This window comes from Muscardinus avellanarius (assembly GCF_963383645.1).
Source record: "Muscardinus avellanarius genome assembly, chromosome: 6".
Classification (NCBI taxonomy): domain Eukaryota; kingdom Metazoa; phylum Chordata; class Mammalia; order Rodentia; family Gliridae; genus Muscardinus; species Muscardinus avellanarius.
In genome coordinates this window covers 77,255,252-77,277,593 of record NC_137791.1, presented here as the reverse complement: position 1 = coordinate 77,277,593, position 22,342 = coordinate 77,255,252, and the positions used below count along the sequence as shown (strand labels likewise).

Here is a 22,342-nt window from a genome sequence, read left to right as displayed (position 1 = left end):
AAACAAAAAGAAGCAGAAAAGTATCTATCTTTGTGTAAAATAAGATTATAGGCACATAAAAGGATAATTCAGACATTTCAAGAATGTGTGTAAACAAGAAATGCATTTCAAACTCATGAGAGTGGTTTTGCCTGTGCATGGGAGGGCAATGAGAATGGAGTGCGGGGACAACATAGGCTAAGGAGAGCCCGGCATGGTGATGCACACTTGCTGTCCCAGCTGCTGGGGAAGCTGAGGTGAGAGGATCGCTTGAGTCTGTTAGTTTGAGACCAGCCTCTGGGTAGCATAATGAGACTAAATATATATATATATATATATATATATATATATATATATATATATATATATATATATATATATACTGTAAGGGGAGCATGCCCTGTAATTCCAGTACTTACTTGGGAGGCTGAGATAGGCAGATTTTAGGTTTGAGACCAGCCTCACTAACTTCAAAAGGCCCTTAGCTTAGTGAGATCCTGTTTCAAAAAAAATAAAAGAAAATAGGGCTGGAGGCACAGAGGTAGAACACCCCTGAGTTCAGTTCCCTGGATCACACACACACACACACACACACACACGAAAGCAGGAGCCAGCCTGCCCAGACCAAGGATACTACACCATTAACTTGGAGTATGAATTAAATTGACTCTGGCTTCTCCTTGAGCATTCTTCTTCCCTTCCCCTCTCCCCCAAAAGGTAGAGGCAGCCGGGCATGGTGCCACATACTTATAACCCCAGTACTTGGGAGGCTGAGACAGGAAGATCCAAGTTTGAGGCCAGCCTCAGCTATTTAGTGAGGCCCTGTTTCAAAATAAAAAGAATAAAAAATCAGACTAGGGGTGTATCTCAGAGATAGAGTGTCCCTGGGTTCAATCCCCAGCACCACAAAAAATAAATAAATAAAATAAATTAATTAATTAATTAAAGTGGAGGCAGCCTCCTTACTGCCTTCTCCCACTGAAGTCCTGTGGCCCACATGACCAGGCATGCTGTCTTCTAGGTACAAGGAGAATCTGCCTTCTGCGTGCATCACAGAGCACAGGGGGCCCAGCTTCCCCAGAGTCCTGGATGGCCGGCGCTGGGTTTTCCTGCAAGAGGAGCGGATCACTCAGAACCCTAGGGAGGCCTCTCTGCCGCGGATTCATCGCAGAGTGCCCCCTCCTCCTGGCAAGAAGAGGCAGGAGGAGCTACTGCCCAGGCTTCCAGGGCAGGCCCAGCAGGCTGGGAAGGTGTTCTCAGAGAACAAGCAGGCGCGAGAGGCCCCACACCCATTGGCGCTCTACCCACACCTTGAAGAAGCCTTACCTGCCCAGGTGATCTGCCCTGGGATGAAAGAGGCGTTTCACCTGGCCTTGGAGATAATGCTCCTGGGATACTCATGGCATCTCCTTGAGGAAAGGACCTGTTTATAAGAAGAGAATAATGTCCCCAGGGCGAGGGATCTCCAGGGGCTACCCTCCTCTGCCCCTAGGAAACTCTAACAGCAGCACCCGCAGCTGCGCCCCTGGCTCCCAGAAAGCCGTCCGCTTGCCCAGGGACAGCTCTGGCTTTTCCACTGGTTCCACCCATCTGTTTTGTGTGGTGACTTTTGGGAGAAGCAAAACTGGAGGGATTGTTCTGTTTAACTTGCATGCCTTTGGCCTGGAGTTGGGAAGGGTCCTTAAGTACTGCCCAATAGCTGGCCGAACCCAGCAGAACATGAAAGGTCAGGGACAAAAATCCACCCAGCTGGCACAGCCCAGGCTTCTGCTGACTGTCACCCCCATAATCTTGTCTCTTGTCCTTGTGTCTCAAGTGGCATCCAGCCTCTGTATCATATAAGAAGGGAGAAGGGACCAAGGTTAAAGGGTATATGCTGGCTGACTCTTTTGAATAGGCAAATGATAGCTCTCTTAGGAAAACATCATTCCTTGGGCTACTACCTCACAGGGAGTCTAGATATTAAGGGTCTTGGTTGAGCATTGCAGGCTTGAACAGAACTCAGGTTCTGTTGGATTTAAGGGGAAAGGCAGAATGGTTAGCGAGGGGACTAGCAGGCCAGCCCCGCCACCCCTTCTCCTACAGCCTGGTCCTGGTTCAGGAGAGTGAGCGATCACCTCACTCATGTGCTCAGAGCCCTTCTCGGTCAGTAGCGCCAAAGGCCTTGCCTAAGAAGCCCTGTGTCCCGGGCTCAATGCCTCTCCAGCTGCTGGGCCTCTGCTCTGACTCTGTTCCGCCATCCTGGCCTCCTGGCCGTCCCGTGAGGCTTACAAGTAGGTCTGGCTCAGGTTCCCATTCTTATGCCAGGAACACTCGTCCCCAGATGGCTGCTTGGCTCCCTCTTCCTCTTCCTTGGGCTCTTTGCTAAAGTCTGCTTCTTGTATACAATGGCACCTCCTCTCCACCCTCATCCTCAGCCCTCCCATAGCACTCCTCACCCCTGGGATCCCTGCTGGAAGAAGTCTGTGGGGGCAGGGACTTTCTACCATGGACCACCAATACAGGGCATATGGTAGACTCTCAATATTTTTAAATACTTCTCAGTGACACAGAAGTCTATGAAAAGGACAGCTGGAATGGATGGTCAATTCTTTTTTTAAATTAATTGTTGCATTATAATTATACATAACAATGGTATTCATTGAGACATATTCATATATGCACAGAACGTAACTTAGTCTATTTCGTTCTCTAGCACCACCCCTTTCCCTCCGCATGGCAACCCCCCCCCCCCCTTTCCTCTACTCTACTCGTTTCCCTCTGTTTTCATGATGATAAGTTCCCTATGTGGAGTTTTCCTTCCCTACCTCCTGCAGCCTGGAGCTTCTGAATCCATGACCTTGTAGCTCTGTTTGACCCCCTCCCCCAACTAGGTGTGTTGGCTTCTTTTTGACACAGGGCCTCTTTTTATGGTGCTGAGACAGCCACCGAAAGCTTCAGATTTAAATTTCACACCCTTAGCAGCCCCAGCAGAAGCACACCTCTTTTCATATAATCCCAGCAGAATCTCATGGGCTAGTTTTCATGGGTCCGGCTTGCGCCATGAGCCTACCCCTAAGCCAGCCACTGTGGCTCTGATTGGCTTTCCTCGCCTGTGGAGTAAGGATGAGGTGAGGCCAATTCACACCAAGAGTGGGCTGAGGCGAAGGAAGCAGTGATTTTCCCAAGAAAAGTCATAAAATGTTGTTGCCCTGGGAGGCAGAATGGGTGCGGGGCAGTCAGAAACCACAGTAATTCTAGAGGGACATGTGAACCGGTGGGGCCCTCAGGGCCGGGGCAGCTCCTGGGGCATCTTCCACCTGCAGAGATGGCCCTGCTATGGTGTGAAGCCTGTGCACCTGCTGTGCAGGTGGTGGGGGAGATCTGCACCGGCACAGGACTAGGTGCAGAGTCTCTTGAGTGGTCTTGATGGACTGAGAAGGAAGAGCACGGGGCTGGCTGGGCTGTTTGTTTTAGAATGGGGCCCTTCTTCAGCACATTTTTCTTTCTAAGGCCATTTTCTGTTTGTAGCTCTTATTAAAGGTGCTGGAAGTGCTTGATCCTGAGAAGAAGCTGGCAGACATTTGGGCTTATTGTCAGGATGCCAGGAAAACAACAAAGGAACCCACAAAGCTTTTAGAGAAACATTCTGCCCAGGCGTTCCTGGGACCGTGAGTACTGTTTCCAACCTGCTTGTAGCTTCTCTTTAGCACAACTTTAAAGAAGCAAAAATAACTAAGCAGAGGAAGGAAAGGTGTCCTGGCCCTGTTCTGAATCATTCTTATTTCTTAAGTGAATGTGATTTACCTAGCAATGGTGTAAATGTGCCTGACCATATGACTCTTGTTTAGCAATATGAGAACTGAAAAGGCTGGCCTGTGATGGCACTGAGGCCTCCCAAAGCCTGGCCCTTAGTAGAAATGTCTCTTTTTTTTAAATTACATTCGTACTCCCTCAATTCACACAATATTTAAATAATGTCTTTATGATATTAGTAATGGAAACTTTTAAACTTATTTCTGAGGTACTGGCAATTGAACTCAGGGGCTAATATTATACCTCTGAGCTAGACCCCCAGCCATATTGTATTTTTTATTTTGGAAGCAGTTTCACCAACTTTCCCGCTAAATTGCTAAGGCTGGCCTTGAATTTGCAATCCTCCTGTCTCAAGCCTCCCTAGTGCTGGGATTACAGGTGTATTCTACCACACCTAGCTTAGAAAATTATCTTTGAAAAATCGCAGTATAATGCATGACGGATGCTTGCAAGAGACTATTATTGTTACTCCTGTAGTAATTATTTGATGATTTCTTTATCTTTAGTTCTGAGAAGACGCCTGTGTCACATTCAGGCCAATGGCTCTATGAAGAAAAGCCAAGTGGAATGGATTTGCTCAATGAAGACAGCCCTTTCCCTTATGAAAACGTGCGCAGGGAAGTCAGGGTCTTCTGCACGTGGGCCACCACTTTAGTGAGTTAGCATCCACACGTACACCACGTACAAAAGTCAAGTTCAGAGCTGCTTGCATTCAAAATCAGCGCTTGAATAAAGTCTCGGCATTCCTAATGGATGTGTTTCTGGTAGACAGAGTTTCTGGGAACCTTACAGGCTTGCAGCTAATTCGAGTCTGTATATCTCACATCACTGCTGTGAAGTATTTTTCATTTTCCATCTCAATGTCAGGAACTTCTCTCGTCTCTGTCCTTCATCCCTTCTCCGATCATGCCTCTCTGTTCTATTTACCTGTGGGTCCTCAGGCAGCTGTGCTTGACTGTAATGTTCACAAAACATTTTTCTGCCAGGAGGAAATGTTTGACTCAGTTATCCAAACCTTCCCTTGCCCTTCTTTCAAGAGCCTATTTGGTTACTTACTCATGGGTCTCTGCACCTGTCCAGACTGCCTCATGCTCCTCATGCCCCTGGACTTAAGACCTTTCAGTACCTATCCTCCCCTTCTCACAAAATTTTGAGTGTATTAATTTTGGTCAGTGTATGTGTTTAGTACTGTTTCATTATCAAGCGACCACCCTCTGGACTTTAATATAATTCAGAACGGTTTAAGGGAGAAAAGTGAATTATCTAGAGATATTAGGAGGTCAGGGCACAGCTGGACACAGATGCTGAAATGTTTTGAGGTGCTGTCCTTATCTCTTGCCTGCACCTCTCTATCCCCTTTCATCTTTAAGCACTTTCCCCACAAAAGATGCAAAAAGAAGTCACTAATATTTCCAAGCTTGCATTCTTCTGGTGAACAATCTGAGAGAGAGAGAGAGGGAGAGCAACCCTTTTCCAGGAGGGAAAAGTGCAGGGCTTACTCTACATAGACTACCATGGGTTGCATGAGGGTGCCTGAGTTCACCGTTGCAGTTAAGGAGAGGGAGAATGCTCGTCCACCAGGCTGGCCACATGTCTAACGCTGAGGTCAAGAGGCGGGGTGTCCAGCTCAGCTGTGACAGAGGGAAACGGAGGAGGGGGCTCGCCAGTGGGTAACTGGAATCGAGATGCTGGACAAGATGGATGGTGCCCACCATATCTGGTATGTGCACTACAGCTTGTTTGTAATGTGGCTGGCTTTTGGCCTGTCCACCCCTCCAGTATCTACTGCTGAAGTAGAGGAGTAGGTTTTTTTTTTTCTGGGATTGAACCCAGAGGCACTCTACTTCTGAGGTACACCCCTAGTTCTTTCCTACTTTTTATTTTGAAACAGGGTCTTGTAAGCTATTAAGGATTTCATTAAGTTGCTGAGGCTGGTCTCAAACCTGTGATCTTCCTGTGTCAGCCTCTCAAGTGCTAGAATGATAGGTGTGTGCCATTGTGCCTGGCTTTTGAGCTGTCTCATAATGTACCGCCAAAGCCCTCCGGTCCCCCAGTGCTTATCTCCAGTGAACACCACTGAGCATTTCCCCCTCTTCCGACTCCCTTGGCAACTGTCAGATAAGGAACATCTCGCTGTTTGTCCTCTATTCACGCATGTGATATTCTTCCAGGGAAGTCCCAGCATTGATGAAGAGTTCATCATGAAACAGTTTGACATGGACCACCAGACCAAGCCCGCTTGCAATGTGCTCCAGGTGCTGAAGCTGCAGCCGCTTCCTCCAGAGCTAAGAAAGAGCGTGGGGCTAAATAAACGGCAGCAGGCAGAGCTCTTCCAGAAACCAGAGCAGGAGAGGAGACACCGGAAGCCACAGGTGATTGCAGAAGGGGAGCGGATGGAAAATATGAGAGAATTGTGCTGTTACTAAAGTCTTAAACATTCCTTTGGGGGTACTGGCTTTTAAAAGTAGAATTCTTGAGCCTGGCGTGGTGGTGCACACTTGTAATTCCAGCGCTTGGGAGGCTGAGACAGGAGGATCGCACAGGTTCAAAGCCAGCCTCAGCTACTTAGTGAGACCCTGTTTCCAAATAAAGTATAAAAATAGGTCTGGGAGTATAGCCTGGAGGTAGAAAAGCCTCTGGGTTCCATCTCCAGTACCACAAAAAAAGTAGAATCGTTGAAATATTTTCATGTTTAATAAATATTTGATAAATGAATGGATATTTAATACATGTAACAAAGCCAATTATAAAAATGAGGCATGTCACTCAGAATTATTGTTAATATTGAAACTTTTCAGAGACAATCTTTTTATTTTATTTACTGTTGTTGTTGTTGTTGTTATTATTAGTAGTAGTAGTATTAGTGATGCTGGGGTTCCTGGAAACCCTTCTACCTCCGGGCTACACTCCCAGGCCTATTTTTTATATTTTTATTTGGAAATAGGGTCTCTTAAGCCAGCAAGGCTGGCTTCAAACCTGCACGGTCCTCCTGTCTCTGCCTCCCAAGCACCGGGATTACAAGCATGCGCCACCACGCCCGGCAGAGACAATCTTTTCAATGTGCCTTATATGTTGAAATTTTAATAGCTGGTGGAAATATGCACTAATACTTATTACTTATGAGCAAGAATAGAAATAATGAACTGTGGGGAGCCATTAAGGCTTTCCCTAGATTGGTGTCTCTGACTCAGCTGATTGTCCTTTGCCCAGAGTCAACAAGGTTTGGGGTTATGGAAAGTTCAAAGAGGTCTGAGAGAGGATCAGGTGGTGATGACACGAGGGTACTGATTGACCTATCTGTAATATGAATTTTGTATATTGCTCTTTATTGTATTCTGGTGGTGGTAGCACGAGAATGTTGATTGACCTGTAGCTGTGTATAAATACTTCTGGAAAAACAAAGTTGGCGTCGGCACAATAAAGACGAGATTGACCCAGAAACTGCGTTGGCCTGGAGTGTCCGCGCGATAGAGAATACTGACCCAGACATAGTCGTCGACCCATAGGAAATACTGACCCACGAACAGGGGTCGACCAGTAGAGATAGTAGGCTGGCGGCTCCCCCACATTAGAATTTAAAATTTTCCATCCTCATGCCTCACTTCAGAACCCGTACTCTTGCCGGCTGGCTCCGGCAATAAACCAAAACTATTTATGATTGTGAACACTAAATTTTACATCCAAAGAATTCCCTAATCCTTACCAGAGTTTTATTGACCATTCCTGAGCACATGTTTGGCTGAATCTTTATAACAAACAGCCCAGTTTCCTTAGCACTAAGCTGCGTGAAGATGGAAGAGCAAAGTTATAGGAAGGAGAACACATTTGCCCCATGGGGCCCTGGAACACTTTTACTTTTCTACACCATGGACAATATATATATTAGAATTCCAGTACCTGCCCAATTGGGACAAGCCTTTGGGAAGAAGGAAGAAGAAAATTATTGATTTTCTAGCAAATTTGATAAGCCCAGTGAACTTAAGAATTCAAATCAAACCCTGGATTCTAACCGAACAAAGGAATCAGGCCTTCAGGGTCACCGGGACTCGTCAGAAGAGACACAGTTCTTAGCCAAGTCGTCCTTGAGCTGGTTCTTCCTCAGACTCACAGGCGCCAGGTGTCCAGTCTTTACTCCTTGGGTTAGTAAACTGATAAGAGCTTGTTCCGTGTTAACAAGGAGGGAAGGAGAGAGGCAGGAGGAAAAGAGGGGAGGGAAATGTCAGCTTTGAAACAGGCCAGCTGTTAGCTGCCAGGGTTGGAAGCAGGCCGCTGTTACCTATCTATAATGTCAAGCTGTGCAAGCCTACAGTCACCTTAAGTGGCCAAATTGGGCGGGAGAGGGTGTTAATTTTTCATCACTGTGACAAAATACCAAATACCTGGAACAGTAACTTCAAGGATGAAGGTCTATTTTGGGTTACAGTTTCAGAGGTTCAGTCCCTGGCTGGCTGGCACCATTACTTTTGGCGTGGTGGTGAGGTAGAGCATCGTCACGGCGGGAGGATGCTGCAGAGCAGAGAAAGACGTCACGGCAGAAGCAGAGAGAGGCAGAGACAGAGGCAGAGAGACAGAGAGAAAGAGAGATCATGGACATGAAATACCCCTTGGGGATGGAACCAACCTAGACCTCCATCAACAGATGAATGGATTGCAAAATTATGGGAAATACACACAATGGAATTCTATGCAGCTATAAAGAAAAATAAAATAATAGCATTTGCAAGAAGATGGAAGGAACTAGAGAACTTTATGTTAAGTGAGATTAGTCAAGCACAGAAAGAGAAGGGACATATGTTTTCTCTAATATGCCCAATTGTTTTGGGTATCTAGAGTCCATATTCCATATCAGGATAGATTTTTTCTGAAAAATAAATAAATAAATAAATATATGATAGTTTCACCTAAAAAAAAAGAAAAAATATTCTCTGGTAAGAAAGAAAGCAAAAAGAAATATTGAAATGTTATCTTTAAGTCATCAAAAGCTTGGCATCATACAAATGAAACTGTTCTGTGAGATTATCATCGTTAATATTGGATAAATTGCTATAAAACTAGATGTCAACCACTAAGCCAAGCATGGGAAGGAGGGATGGGAAGGGAACAGGGTGGGGATCGGGTAGGGGCTAACTGGGCGATGTGTGCATGTATGTCTACAAAAGTATTTTCTTTATACCATTATGATGTATGAATATAGCGCACCAATAAAAAAATTAGACTACTATAGAAATCCTTAAAAAAAATAAAAAATAATAATATGTCCAAGGTAGGGAGTAGTGGTAATACCAGAGGGACTCCAGATGATGGAGGGGAAATCTCAGCAAAGCTTGAACGGAAGGATAGGAGAGGAAGAAAGCTGAGGTTGTTCAATGGAGGAGCTACATACGAATATGTGTAATAGCATAAATACAACATGGTTAACCTGGATACTCTCTGTTGGGGGGCGGAAGGGAGGGGGAAGGGCATGAAGCACAATGTAAATGTATACCACTCTCAATATGTTCCACTTATAAAAAATAAAAATTAAAAAAAAAACTAAAAAAAAAAAAAGAAAGAAATCCCCTTCGGGTATATCCCTAGTGACCTGCTTCCTTTGACTGTGCCCCACCACCAACAGCCAGCACCTCCTCCCAGCTGTCTGTTCAGCAATCAGTGGATTCACCCACTGATGAGCTCAGAGCCCTCGTGATCAACTCCCTGCCCAGGGCCCCACCTCAGAACACTGCTGCGGAGACGACTGGGTCTTCAACAGCCGAGCCTGTGGGACACGCTCCAGTCCTGAACTATAATGGGGGATCTTTTCTCTGAAAGTCAGAAGCAGTATATCATTTTTAATTGACCCTCTGCTTTTTACACATGATCTCTGAAATTATATTCCAATATTGTGGACATAGAAAACTTTATCCTTTATAACTGAACACAACTGACAAATTATGACACACATTACACATTTTATCCTTGATTCCATTGCATACAATGTATGAGGTGTGAAAACTGCATCACATCACTAAATAATACCTTAGTTTTTCCATCTTCCTCTCATCTTTCTAAAGGGTAGACCGCAAAATGACACCGGACAAGCAAATTATGTCTATCACACCCGAGGCCCCCACTGCTTGTCCTGAATCTGGGATGAATCAAATTGCTCAATTTCTGTACTTACAAATAATTGTGCAAATACTGCTATCTAAACTGGCTGTTGCCAAAGTTGAACCTTTGACTGGCAGATGGAGGGTAACAGTGTAAAAGTCTGAAATATACTTTCACATGACATGGTTTTCCTGTCTGAACATTTCTGCCAGGTCCATCTGCTAGTGATCAGTGATCAGTTCTTTCTACTTTTTAAAAATTTGAATCTCTGGACATATCCTACTCTGTCTTCATTTAAAAAAATTTTTTTTTTGGTGGTACTAGGGTTCCTGGAAACCTTTCTACCTCTGGGCTACACTCCCAGACCTATTTTTATTTTTTATTTTTATTTGGAAACAGGGTCTCTTAAGCCAGCGAGGCTGGCTTTGAACCTGCACAATCCTCCTGTCTCTGCCTCCCAAGCGCGGGGATTACAAGCGTGTGCCACCACGCCCAGCCTCCTGCCTTCATTTTAAAAAGGTGTTTTGTGGGTATAGAATTCTATGTTCATAGTTTAATTTCATTTTAATTTTAGTACTTAAAAGTGATGGTCCAAGCCGGGTGTGGTGGTGCACGCTTGTTATCCCAGCATTTGGGAGGCTGAGACTGGAGGATCCTGGTTCGCGGACAGCCTCAGCTACTTAGTGAGGCCCTTTGCAACTCAGTGAGACCCTGTTTCAAAATAAAGAATAAAAAAATTGGGCAGGGGGTGTAGTTTGGAGGTCAAATGCCTCTGGGTTCCATCCCCAGACCCCCCAAAAGTTGATGCTCCACTCTTTCTCTTTCTTTCCTTCCCTCTCTTTTCTTTCTCTTTTTGTTTCTGTTTCTCTCCTCCCTTCCTTCCTTCCTTCCTTCCTTCCTTCCTTCCTTCCTTCCTTCCTTCCTTCCCGGAGGTCGAACTCAGGCATTCTACCTCCAAGCCACACCCTCAGGCCTTCTTTTTCTTTAAAATTTTAAACCAGGTTTCACCAAGTTGCTGAGGGCCTAAGTTGCTGAGGCTGGCCTCAAGCCTGAGATCCTCCTTGCTCAGCTTCCCAAGTGCTGAGATTGCAGGTGTGCCCCACCACGCCTGGCTGATGCTCCACTGTCTTCTTGGCTGTATCATTTCTGATGAGAAATCTTAAGCTCTTCTTGCCTTTGTTTTACTGAATGCACTTTTTTTTCCCCCCTTGGCCGCTTTTAAGTGTTTGTTTTTGTCTTTATTTTAAGCAACTTGATCATTATGCACTTTGGAGCAAATTGCTTCATGTTTCTTGTGCTGGGGGTTCAATGAACCTCTTCAATCTGTGAGCTCATATTTTTATCAGATTTGGAAACATTTTGACCATTATTTCTTCAAATTATTTTTAGTTTTCAACTCCCTTCCAAGACGCTAATTACTTATTATTATTGCTTGAAGCTGTGTCACAGCTCGCCACTGCTATTTTTTTTTCTTTTGTGGTTAACAGCCGGGCATGGTGGTGCACGCTTGTAATCCCTGCGCTTGGGAGGCAGAGACAGGAGGATCACGCATGTTCGAAGCCAGCTGCGCTGGCTTAAGAGACCCTGTTTTCAAATAAAAATAGTATAAAATAGGTCTGGGAATGTAACCTGGAGGTAGAAGGGCTTCCAGGAACCCCAGTACCACCAAAAAAAGAAAATATTAACAAATTTATTTATTTATTTCACTGGGGATTGAACCCAGGGGCATTCTATTCCTGAGCTATACCTACATCCCTATTTTATTTTTAGGTTACTTCTTGTCTTGCTGTGTTGCTGAGGCTGTCCTCAAACCTGTGCTCTTTGTTTCTCAGCCTCCTGATACTGACATTACAGGCATGTGTCACCAAACCCAGCTTGTTCTATTTTTTTCTCTTTTCTTTCTTTTACTACTAAATTGTCTTTAAATTCTCTCGTTTTTCTTTTGCATTGTCTAATATGCATGTTTGTTATTGTTATAACTTCTATATCTAGAAGTTTGACGTAAGTTTATCTTCCATGTCTCCACTTACTCTTTTGAACACTGAATACAGTTTCAATAACTGCTTTATATCCTTATATACTAAATCTAACATGTGTATCTGTTCTGTGTCAGTTTCCATTAATTGATTTATGTCTTCACTGTGGATTATATTTTCTTGTATCTCTAGTGGCCTTTGAATGGATTCTAGGCATTGTGAAATTTACCATACTGGGTATTAGATATTGTAGTCACATAAATATTTGTGAATTTTGTTCTGGGATATGATCAAATTATTTGGAGGAATTTGATCCTTTGGGGCCTTGCTTTTAAGATCTGTTGGTATCTAGGGCTGTAGCTCAGTAGTAGAGCACCTGCCTAGCATGTGTGAGGCCCTGGGTTCTATCCCCAGCAACACACACACACACACACACACACACACACACACACACACATTGTTGGACACACACATTGGACCAAAACAATGTTTAATGTTGGGCTAATCATTTGCTGCTACTGAATAAGACCCTTAAGTGCTCCTTTCCTTTGTCTGTGAATCTTTAGGTTTTCTAGGAGGAGGAGGGCACTGCCACTGGTTCTGTGGGCATGCCTGTTCATCATCTCTTTGTTTGGTTCTTTTTCTAATCTTGGATGGTTTTTTTCTCACATAAAGAGGAAAGCCTCTATACCCCTCTGGAGTACTCTGTGTGTGCAGCCAAGTCCTACCTAGTACTCTGTGCTGCAAAACTTCCCCTGCCTTGTTTTCCCTGGATGCTCCAGTTCTGTCTCCTGAATCCTAGGCTCCACCTGCATGTGCCCTGCTTTCAAGGCAGTTGGTGGCAATCATGGGGCTTAGGTTGTTTGTTGGCTGTCTCTCAGGGATCTCTATCCTTTGTTACCTAAGGTTCACCATCTTGCAAATCATCCCTCCTCCTCCTCCTCCTCCTCCTTCCGACTAGGGATTGAACCCAGAGGCATTCTACCTCTGAACTACACCCCTAGCCCCTTAATTGTTTTTCTTTACTTTGAAACGGGATCCCACTTGGTTGCTGAGAGTCTTGCTACGTTGCTTAGGCTGGTCTCGAACCTGTCTCAGCTCCCAAATACTGGGATTACAGGTATGCACCACAATGCCTAGGTGGTGTTTTCTTTTTCTTTCTTTTTTTTTTTTTAATACTTTTTCCTGCATGGTTTATCTCCTCGGGCATTGTCCGTAAGACTCCGAGAAGCTGTAGGAGAATGCAGGAGCAGACACAAAGTCCAGCTTCATCTCCAACGTTGTGGAAAGGGACTGTACATCACAGAGGAGGCCCTATGCTCCCCTACGCCACTAGGACAGAGCCCGGGGAGAGTATCCACGTTGGACTGGCCTTTATTCTGAAACTGGAAGCCCACCTCTTTATTTTCCTCTTCCACAGAGTATCATCAGGACTACTGTGCTCGGCCTTTCAGTGTTCTTTTAAACTCCGAGTGTTCCCACTAGCTTAGCTTTGCTCACGTGTTCTCTGTCTGAAGGTCCGTCCTTCCCCATGCAGATGTTCTAGTTTTCTTTAGGACACAGGGCATATGCTAATTTTTCCATGGAGTCCCCCCTCCCAGCCCTTCAGTTGACACGAATTTCTTCTTTTAATCTCTCATAGCATTCTGTGCCTCCATTCTAGCATACATCTTTGCTCTATATATCAAATCCATCCACTTGTTTCTGTATTCATTTGGCAAACATTTCTGAGCACCTATGTGTCCAAAAGTGCTGGGAGCAAACGATCCCAAACTGGAGGACCTCTTTCTGCACTCCAGGAACTTACAGTCTAGTGGGTCAACTGGTAAATGATCAACTACCACAAAATGATGCCATGTGTGTGCAGGAAAAACAGTTCCACCAAGCATGGAGCCAGGGAAGTTTCCCTAAAGGCTTCAGAGAAGGAATTATGTTTGTGCTGAGTCTTGGAAGATCACCAGTTAGCCACCTACATGACATACTCAGAATGCCAGCTCTCCACGTGGTGGTGCACATTCTGCTGCTCTCCCCCTTCTTCCTCCTGCTACTTGCTTCCTTCCCCATAGTTGCTCCTCTCTCAATTCTGATTCCAGCTGAGGGAGACTTCACTCCCTCTCTCTCCTTCTGGGAATATCTGGCAATGTTCAGAGATGACATCATTGCTGGTCACAACTTAAGGGAGACTACTGGCATCGTGGGTAAAGGCCAGGAACGCTGCTCAACATCCTACCCTGAGGGGGTCACCCTGCCCCAATAAAGAAGGATCTAACCCCAAATGTCAACAGTGCCAAAGTCAAGAAGCCTGACTTTAACTCAACAAATATTTACTGGGCATCTCTGGTTTCCTAAGTGTTATTCTAGATGCCAGGGAGACACAATGGGGGGACTTATGTTTCATTATACTTTGAAACGTACATTTCTGAGGGTGAGAAGAGATACAGGCAAACAGTCACATCATATACAGCATACCAAACAGTGATAAATGCCATTAAGAAAAAACAAGGCGGGGAAGGAAGGCAAGGAGTATTGGGAAGGGCTTGACATTTTTAAATTAGATGGCCAAGGAAGATAACACCGGGAAGAGGATGTGAAACGTGCAAAGAATTGAGGTGTGTGTGTGTGTGTGTGTGTGTGTGTGTGTGTGTGTGTGTGCGCGCGTGTGTGAGTGTGTGTGTGTCTTGGGAAAGTGCATTGCAGCAGCGGGAGCAGCACCTGCCACAAAGGAACTATGCAGGGGAGTGAGGGTGCGCTCTAGGAACAGTGAGGCGGTCGGGATGCTGGGGATGGGGTGCCAAAACCAGCTCCATAGGGACTTCCCCCTGTCTGCTTCGTTGGCCGTGTCGTTTAGACAGCCATGTCTGGCTCGATTCCAGGGTGCCGACATATTCCACTACATAGTTTAAACCTGAGTGAGAGGGCCGGGCGTGGTGGCGCAGCTTGTAATCCCCGCGCTTGGGAGGCGAAGACAGGAGGATCGCGCAGATTCAAAGCCAGCCGCGCTGGTTTAAAAGACCCTGTTTCCAAATGAAAATATAAAAAATAGGTGTCTGGGAGTGTAGCCCGGAAGTAGAAGGGCTTCCAGGAACCCCAGTACCACCAAAAAGAAAAGAAAAAGAAAAAAGAAAAAAAAAAAACAACATGAGTGAGAGGAGAGACAGAATCTTTGTGATTTTGTGTTTCTTTGCTCCACCCAAGAGCTAAATCCTCTTCTGTGATAGGACGAGGTATGGGTGTTGGATCCATGGCATCTGCCTATGAACCAATCAGAAGTCCTCTTTACATCCTGGACACACTACTGAGGGATGGCAGAAAGAGAGGAGGGAGATCTCTTCCTCCTCTGTCAGTCTTCTAACTAAAGAGGCAAAAGGTAGTGATTTGATAAAAAATAGTAACATGCTTTCAAGGCTGAGCAGGGGGTGGGGCCTGCAGCAGTCTAATAATGTAATATTTCAGTTGACTGAGTATCATTCAAGATCAGTGCCCTTTGGGGAAATACATGATTTTTACCTGATATCTGGATGCTTTCTACATATTCTTTGTTATAATTTTCATAATAACCCTCTGAGGTTGGATATTATTATCTCCATTTCACTGATAAAGAATTTAAGTAACTTGCCAGTGGACTCACAAATAGCTGGGGGAGACTGGATTTAAACCTGGGTCTGTCTAAACCTGGGTCTGTCTAAACCACAAAGCCATGTTCTTAACCAATACTGTATTTTCTCAATTATGAACTTTTCATGTTTCTTTTGTCAAAACAAGTCGAAACTTCATAAAAATACTTTGACAAGGACCAGCCATAAATTCAAAGTAATGGTATTGACTAAAAGTCTAAATGACTGCAAATGATGTTACTTTCTCTAGAATCCTAACAAGCCCAAGTGGGTGAAGATAAGGTATGGCGCATGGTACCTGAACCCCAAATTGTGGAAAAAGCAAAGAGCGGATGAACCTCTGGTTGACCCCAAGGACCCATGGAAAGCTCAAGAGGAAACGTGTAAAAAGGAGCTCCAGGCACAGGTGTGTATGTGTGCTGAGATTCGGTCATCTGAGTCAAGGGTGATCAGAGTCTCTGGTGTAATACAGATGTTCCCCAAAGCTTGCATATTGAATTCGGCAATGAGAAAGGCAAGAATGTTGTGAGGAATGTGTAATAAGCAAGACTTAAAAATCTCCTGGCTTATTCGCAAGAAGATGGAAAGATCTGAAGAACATTAGGTTAAGTGAGATTAGCCAAGCACAGAAAGAGAAGGGACATATGTTTTCTCTACTATGCCCAAAATAGGGAGCATTGGGGATACCAGAGGGACTCCAGATAATGGAGGGGAAACCTCAGCAAAGCTAGAATGGAAGGACAGGAGAGGAAGAAGGCTGAGGTTGATTAGTGGAGGAGCTACATTCGAATATGTGTAAAAGTATGAATGTAGCATGGTCAACCTGGATGCTCATTGTTGGTGGGGAGGGGAACCGGGTGGGGAAGAGGGCACCCATGGTATACAGTCTAAATGTATACCATTTTAATATGTTCCACATATAAATAAAATTTAAAAAAATTTGTTTAAATCTCCTGGTTTCATGGTAAACACAATGTCTCTGAATATGGGACTACCACTCATGAAACTCCTCCTATTTTGGAACAATTGATTCCATGGGTAATTGTTCAAAGACAATTGATATAGTAGGGTCATCTAAGCATTGAGAATAGACATGATGTCACAGTGGCTTTAGGATAACTAAGTATGAAGCTTGTTTCCTAGCAGCATTCAGCTTCTTTCATGCAGTTCAACAGAGTTGCAAGGTTTGTTGAGAGGAAAGGGACAAAGGTTAACTACTGATATCACAAAGCAACAAGAACACACAACAAAGACACGTTCTAATTTCAGAACAAATAAACTCTGTGGCTGTCCAGCTCTTGCATACAAGTGTCTAGTGAGAAGAAGATAGTCACTGTAGTTCTGGAAATTTTGAAATGTTGACAGAGCACCTGCACAGGGCTCAAATGAGAACATTCATGAGCCTCTTCTCTTTTCCAGCAGACTCAACACTTCTCACAGATAACAGATGTGAAAACACTGTACAAACTTACTTATCATTCATTCATCAGGAATGATTCATCAATGTTGTCTTTTAGGGCTAGAAAGCTAAAATAAGGACAATTATCATTTCTATCTTCTCCAGTACTGGGTAGAGATTTTTATTTTTCAGTAGTGGATATAATTCTAATTTTGTGAGGTATAACACAAATTTACATGCACAGCATGCTTATATCAGCTTCAAAATAATGTGAATAAAGGCTAGAAGAATTTCTCAGTGCAGGACTATGGCTAGCAGAATTTCTCAGTTTTCAGAACTGCCTAAATGTATGGGAGTTTAATATGTAACATACATAAGTTTTTCTCAATGAATTAAATATTTTAAAACAAAAATAGTTACAAACTTTTTGCATTAAGGTGTCTAGAAGCTCTCTTTTAAAAATATTATTAAACACTTAAAGATTTCTCCAAAACACATTTCATTGTGACGGCAAAAACTAGTAAAGGTATTTGCCAAAATGGTTGCAGTCAGGTATTGAAGACATAAGTAACATTTAAATTGGGGGAATACAATCAATATAACCATTATAAAAAATCTATTTATCAGGAGGTTTAGACACAGGGAGAATTCACAACAGTAGAATTGTATAAAAATCATGTCAACTACACTTTGTAACATATGAGGGGTGTGTTATCCTATGCACTTTAGGTGGAGTCACTGGGTTTTAGCACCCCTGTTTTCAAGACCTCGGTGCAGTGGTGTGGTAAGGGACAGTCACCACGATGACATGGCTGTCTTCTTAGGAACCTAAGAGTTCTGATTGTCCTTGATCAATTTGCTTTGGAAAGTCAAGTGATCTTCAAGTACTGAACTGTAATTACGTTAACTTGTACATCAAATTTTTAAGTTCAAATAAATGTAAAGAAAAGCCAAAAGGATCCTTGAATGTTGAGTGCATATTGAGATTGGATCAAATATTTCTTGATTGTCATGATCTATAAGTTATGGGTCCTATAAATTGTCACATCCTATAAATTGTAGGTATCATGTTAGTCTCAAATAGGTTAGGTTCAGGACATCCTAGGTCAACAGTTGTCATATAGCTAAAACGTGTTGCCTATCCTTAATCCATGGGTGATTTAAAAAAAAAAAAAAAGGGATGTTGAGCCGGGCGTGGTGGCGCACACTTGTAATCCCCGCACTTGGGAGGCGGAGACAGGAGGATTGCGCAGGTTCAGCCGCTTTCTCTGGCTTAAGAGACCCTGTTTCCAAATAAAAATATAAAAAAAAATTAGGTCTGGGAGTGTAGCCCAGAGGTAGAAGGGCTTTCAGGAACCCCAGTACCACTACCACCAAAAAAAAAAGGGGGGGGTGTTGATGTCTTTGGAAGTTTCCATCTTCACCAGTTCATGAACACTTTTTACATGCATATTCAAGACTGACCAGGATGTGGTTTTACATGGGGCACTGGATAAAGAGCTGCTGACCAGTTTCTTCAAGTGTTCTTTAAACTCCTCCTTTAGGAGGAGTTACTTGCAGACCTTCATGGAATAGTTGCCTTCAAGGATTTCATTCTAAGCAGAGGCTACAGGATGCCGAGGGTGAGTGAAGGGTGTGGATGTGAGGGTCTAGTACCCTGGCTGAATCTCAGGACTTCTGCAGGCATCCCCTAAGACCTAGGCCCTTGGAGGAGAGGTCCTGCTTTTCCCAGACCTGGGCCCAGAGACAGGGTGCAGTGTTTTGCCCTTCTTGCTCTGCTTGGTTGGTTTCTGCTGCTGTCAGATGCCTTCTCTCTGCTGCTATTGACTCATTTTCCTTGGGTTTGGCCTTAATGGGACCAAAGGGAAAGGGGTCTATATGCAGGGCCAGTGTCTTAAAAATTCTGACTATTACTAAAACACTGAATTCACTAGGAAGTCATAAGTCTCCTTTACTTACACGTATAGGGAGAAAGCTGTGGCTGGGATAAAAAATAGAGTTGGGATTTTCTCTCTCTCTCTCTCTCTCTCTCTCTCTCTCTCTCTCTCTGTGTGTGTGTGTGTGTGTGTGTGTGTGTGTGTTTGTTACTGGAAATTGAACCCAGGGGCATTCTACCTCTGAGCTACATGCCCAGCCCTATTTTATTTTATTTTGAAACGGGGCCTCACTAAGTTGCCGAGGGCCTTGTTAAGTTGTTGAGGCTGGCCCATAACCTGTGATCCTCCAGTCTCAGCCTCTCAAGTACTGGGATTACAGGTGTGCAGCACTGTATATGATGTAGGGACTTGAAATTTTACGAGCTCTGCCTCAAGTGGAAACAAATTAGGGCAAAAATCCATTTCCTGGGGGCATCAGTGTTCTGCCTTCTTTCCTCTTTTCTGCCTTCTGATTTCTGACTCATTAACTTGTAAAACTGTCCCAACCTCCTCCTATGGAATCTCCCCCACCCCTTAGATCATGGAGGGAGGTCCAGAAAGTGGATCCTTTGGCAGGAGGGCCCACGTCCTGGAGTTGTGCACATAGTCCAGCCCTGTCATTGCAGCAGGAAACTATGTAGGCAGTTTGGGGAAAAGTTGGGACCAAACTTTCTGACTAAAGTTGTAGCTAATGATGTCATGCTTTTGCCCGATGTCTTCTGCACACATCCCTCGGGTCCACAGGGGACAGTACGGCCGAGAATGTTGCCTGTTCCTAGAAATGGTGGGCTGGATTCCTATTTTCCAAGTATGATAAAACCAACAATGGCATATACTTACTGGCAAATAAATGTGCACATTGCCCATGCTCACAGACAGACTACTTTCAGAGTTTTGAGGCAGGTTTTGAGCATGAGGTAGGAATATGAGAATAGAAGACTTCACTGAAGAACTGTGATGGGCTATTTCATTTCTCTTTTAGCACTAATAGTAAGCCTGCTAGATATATTTAATATATTCATGCCAATAATTATATACTTCTGATAGCTGTATAGTTTTTATATAAGATTCACACAAGTATATTTGTACAGATTTATATGTAGAATGTATATGTTTTTACTTAATATCTTCTGCACTTTTATAATTGTAAATATGATTATATGTATAATATAAACATATAGTTATGTGATATATGTATGTGTTTATTGTTCTTAATGTTAGTATGTCATATTTCTATTCTAACATTTTTAGTGGCAAAACATGATTCTGTCTTTCCATTTTGATTTGTTCCCTGTTGATTTAATTCACTCTATTGATGAACGTGTAGCTCAGTCTTGAGCAGCAGGAAGCGTGCCTGACACACTGGCTGTGCTCTCCAGCTACGTTAACCACAGAGAGACCATGCCCTTGGCTACAGCTGAGTCCTGAAGACAACTGAAGCCAACTGTCACTCAGAATCCTGCAGTATTTTGTACCTTTATTTCTACATCTCATAGTCTCAATTTTTATCAGTAGGATTCCAACTGATAGGAGAAATCTATTATAGAAAATGGCATATGTATTCATATATATACATATATATGAATTTATACATATACACACATGCACCAAAATACATATATACTGTCATTATTTATTTAAGTTTATATATGAACATTCATCCTTTTTACCCAAAATGTATGTGTATACCATGTATATGTATATTAGGAAATATTACACAAGCTATGTATTTATGCACACATTCTAGTATCTGCTAGTGGGTTATCTATTTTATACATTGCTTACATCTTCATTCCCCTCTACTAAAAAGATGGTCCCAGGCCTTTAACAACAGAAATGGGAAAAATGAGACTATGCCGAGCCAGACACGCTTGTGCACACCTGTAATCCCAGTACATGGGAAACTGAGACAGGAGGATCTCAGGTTCAAGACCATCTTGGGCAACTTAGTGAGATCCTGTTTCAAAAAGAAAGAAGGAAAGAAGGAAGAAAATAAGAAAGGAAGGAAGGAAGGGAGGGAAGGAGGGAAAGAACAACTGGGAGTGTATCTCAGGGAATCCATCGGGGTTCAATTCCCCAGTACCTACACACACACACACACACACACACACACACACACACACACACACACACTGCTGGGCTGAGCTGAGCCAGGCGAGGACACAGGACAGAGTAGCTCCAATGCTGTGCAATCACCTTCTAAAAACCGACACTTCTGAAGATCAAATTACCAATATGTGGGTGGGGTTTTGTGTGTGTGTGTGTGTGTGTGGTACCTGAGGATGGAATACAGGGGCTTTCTACCTCCGGGCTATACCCTCAGACCTATTTTATATTTTATTTGGAAACAGGGTCCAATTAAGCTGCTGAGAACCTCACTAAGTAACTGAGGCTGGCTTCGAACCTGTTCAATCCTCATGTCTCAGCCTCCCAAGTGCTGGGATTACAAGCATATGCCACCATGTGGTTTGGTGTAATGTAAGTATGTGCCAAAAAGTGATATTTTGAAAATGGATATGGTAGTGGTTATGCAGAGGACTGTAAAAGTTTTGTTTGCCAGCCAATCTAATGAAACTTCTCTCTCTCTCTCTCTCTCTTTTAGTTCCTTGAGAATATGAATATTGGGAAGAAAAGTAAACATATGTATAATAAGACTCCTATAAAACTCACTCAAGCATAGAAGAACCTTGGGAAGATGATTAGGCAGATTTTTATGGACTACTTATTCGGCTAGTGCTCTCATTTTAAACATTAAATAGAATTTATGATTGGGTGTCCTGCTGTGGATGTAAACTTGGACTTGGCAACATCCATAAATGTAAGACCTAATTCATGCAAATGCTTCTGAATGGTTTTCTGCTTCAGTTAATATTTTTTGTGTATATACATTATATATATTTGCAGTGCTGAGGATTGAACCCAGGGGCATTCTACCTTTGAGCTATACCCCCAGCCCTATTTTTAACCTTTTATTTTGAAACAGCGTCTCACTAAGTTGCAGAGGGCCTCATTAAGTAACTGAGGCTGGCTGCGAACTTGTGATCCTCCTGTTTCAGCCTCCCAAATGCTGGGATTACAAGCGTGCGGCACCACGCCTGGTAATGTTTTGTATATTTTGTCAACCTTGAGATCAAGATTCATATGTGATCTCCTTACACTGTTACACCATTGTGAATATTACAGAGGTATCGCAACTATTTTTTTTTTCTTGTGGTGCTGGGGATTGAACTCAGAGGCATTCTACCTCCAAGTTACACCCCTAATCCTATTTTTTTTTATTCTTTATTTTGAAGCACAGCCTCACTAAATTGCAGAGGGCCTTACTAGGTAGCTGACGCTGGCCGTGAACCTGCAATCCTCCTGTCTCAGCCTCCCGAATACTTTGATTACAACTGTGTACCACCAGGCTCCTTATTGTCACTATTTTAAAAGTAAATGAAACCATAGGTAAAGGCAGAATTGCTCCATTGCATCCTCTCGGGGTATTATTTTCCTTGGATTTGAGAGAGCACTTTTTTTTTTTACCTCTTTCTCTCTTTCTTTCTTTCTTTCGTGGATCTGGGGATGGAACCCAAG

The 22,342-nt window shown here is 43.5% G+C and overlaps 1 protein-coding gene across 1 annotated transcript; it reads left to right on the top strand.

Annotated features, from left to right (window-relative positions):
- Positions 1 to 986: 986 nt before the first annotated feature.
- FAM47E (family with sequence similarity 47 member E) lies at positions 987 to 21,446 on the top strand (the record flags this gene model as incomplete). The annotated part of the gene is made up of 7 exons (XM_080697216.1): positions 987 to 1,313; positions 3,490 to 3,629; positions 4,281 to 4,428; positions 5,946 to 6,146; positions 15,702 to 15,857; positions 18,395 to 18,472; positions 21,369 to 21,446. The coding sequence occupies 7 exons, from the start codon at positions 987 to 989 to the stop codon at positions 21,444 to 21,446; spliced, it is 1,128 nt and encodes a 375-aa protein (XP_080553342.1).
- Between the last annotated feature and the right edge of the window lie 896 nt (positions 21,447 to 22,342).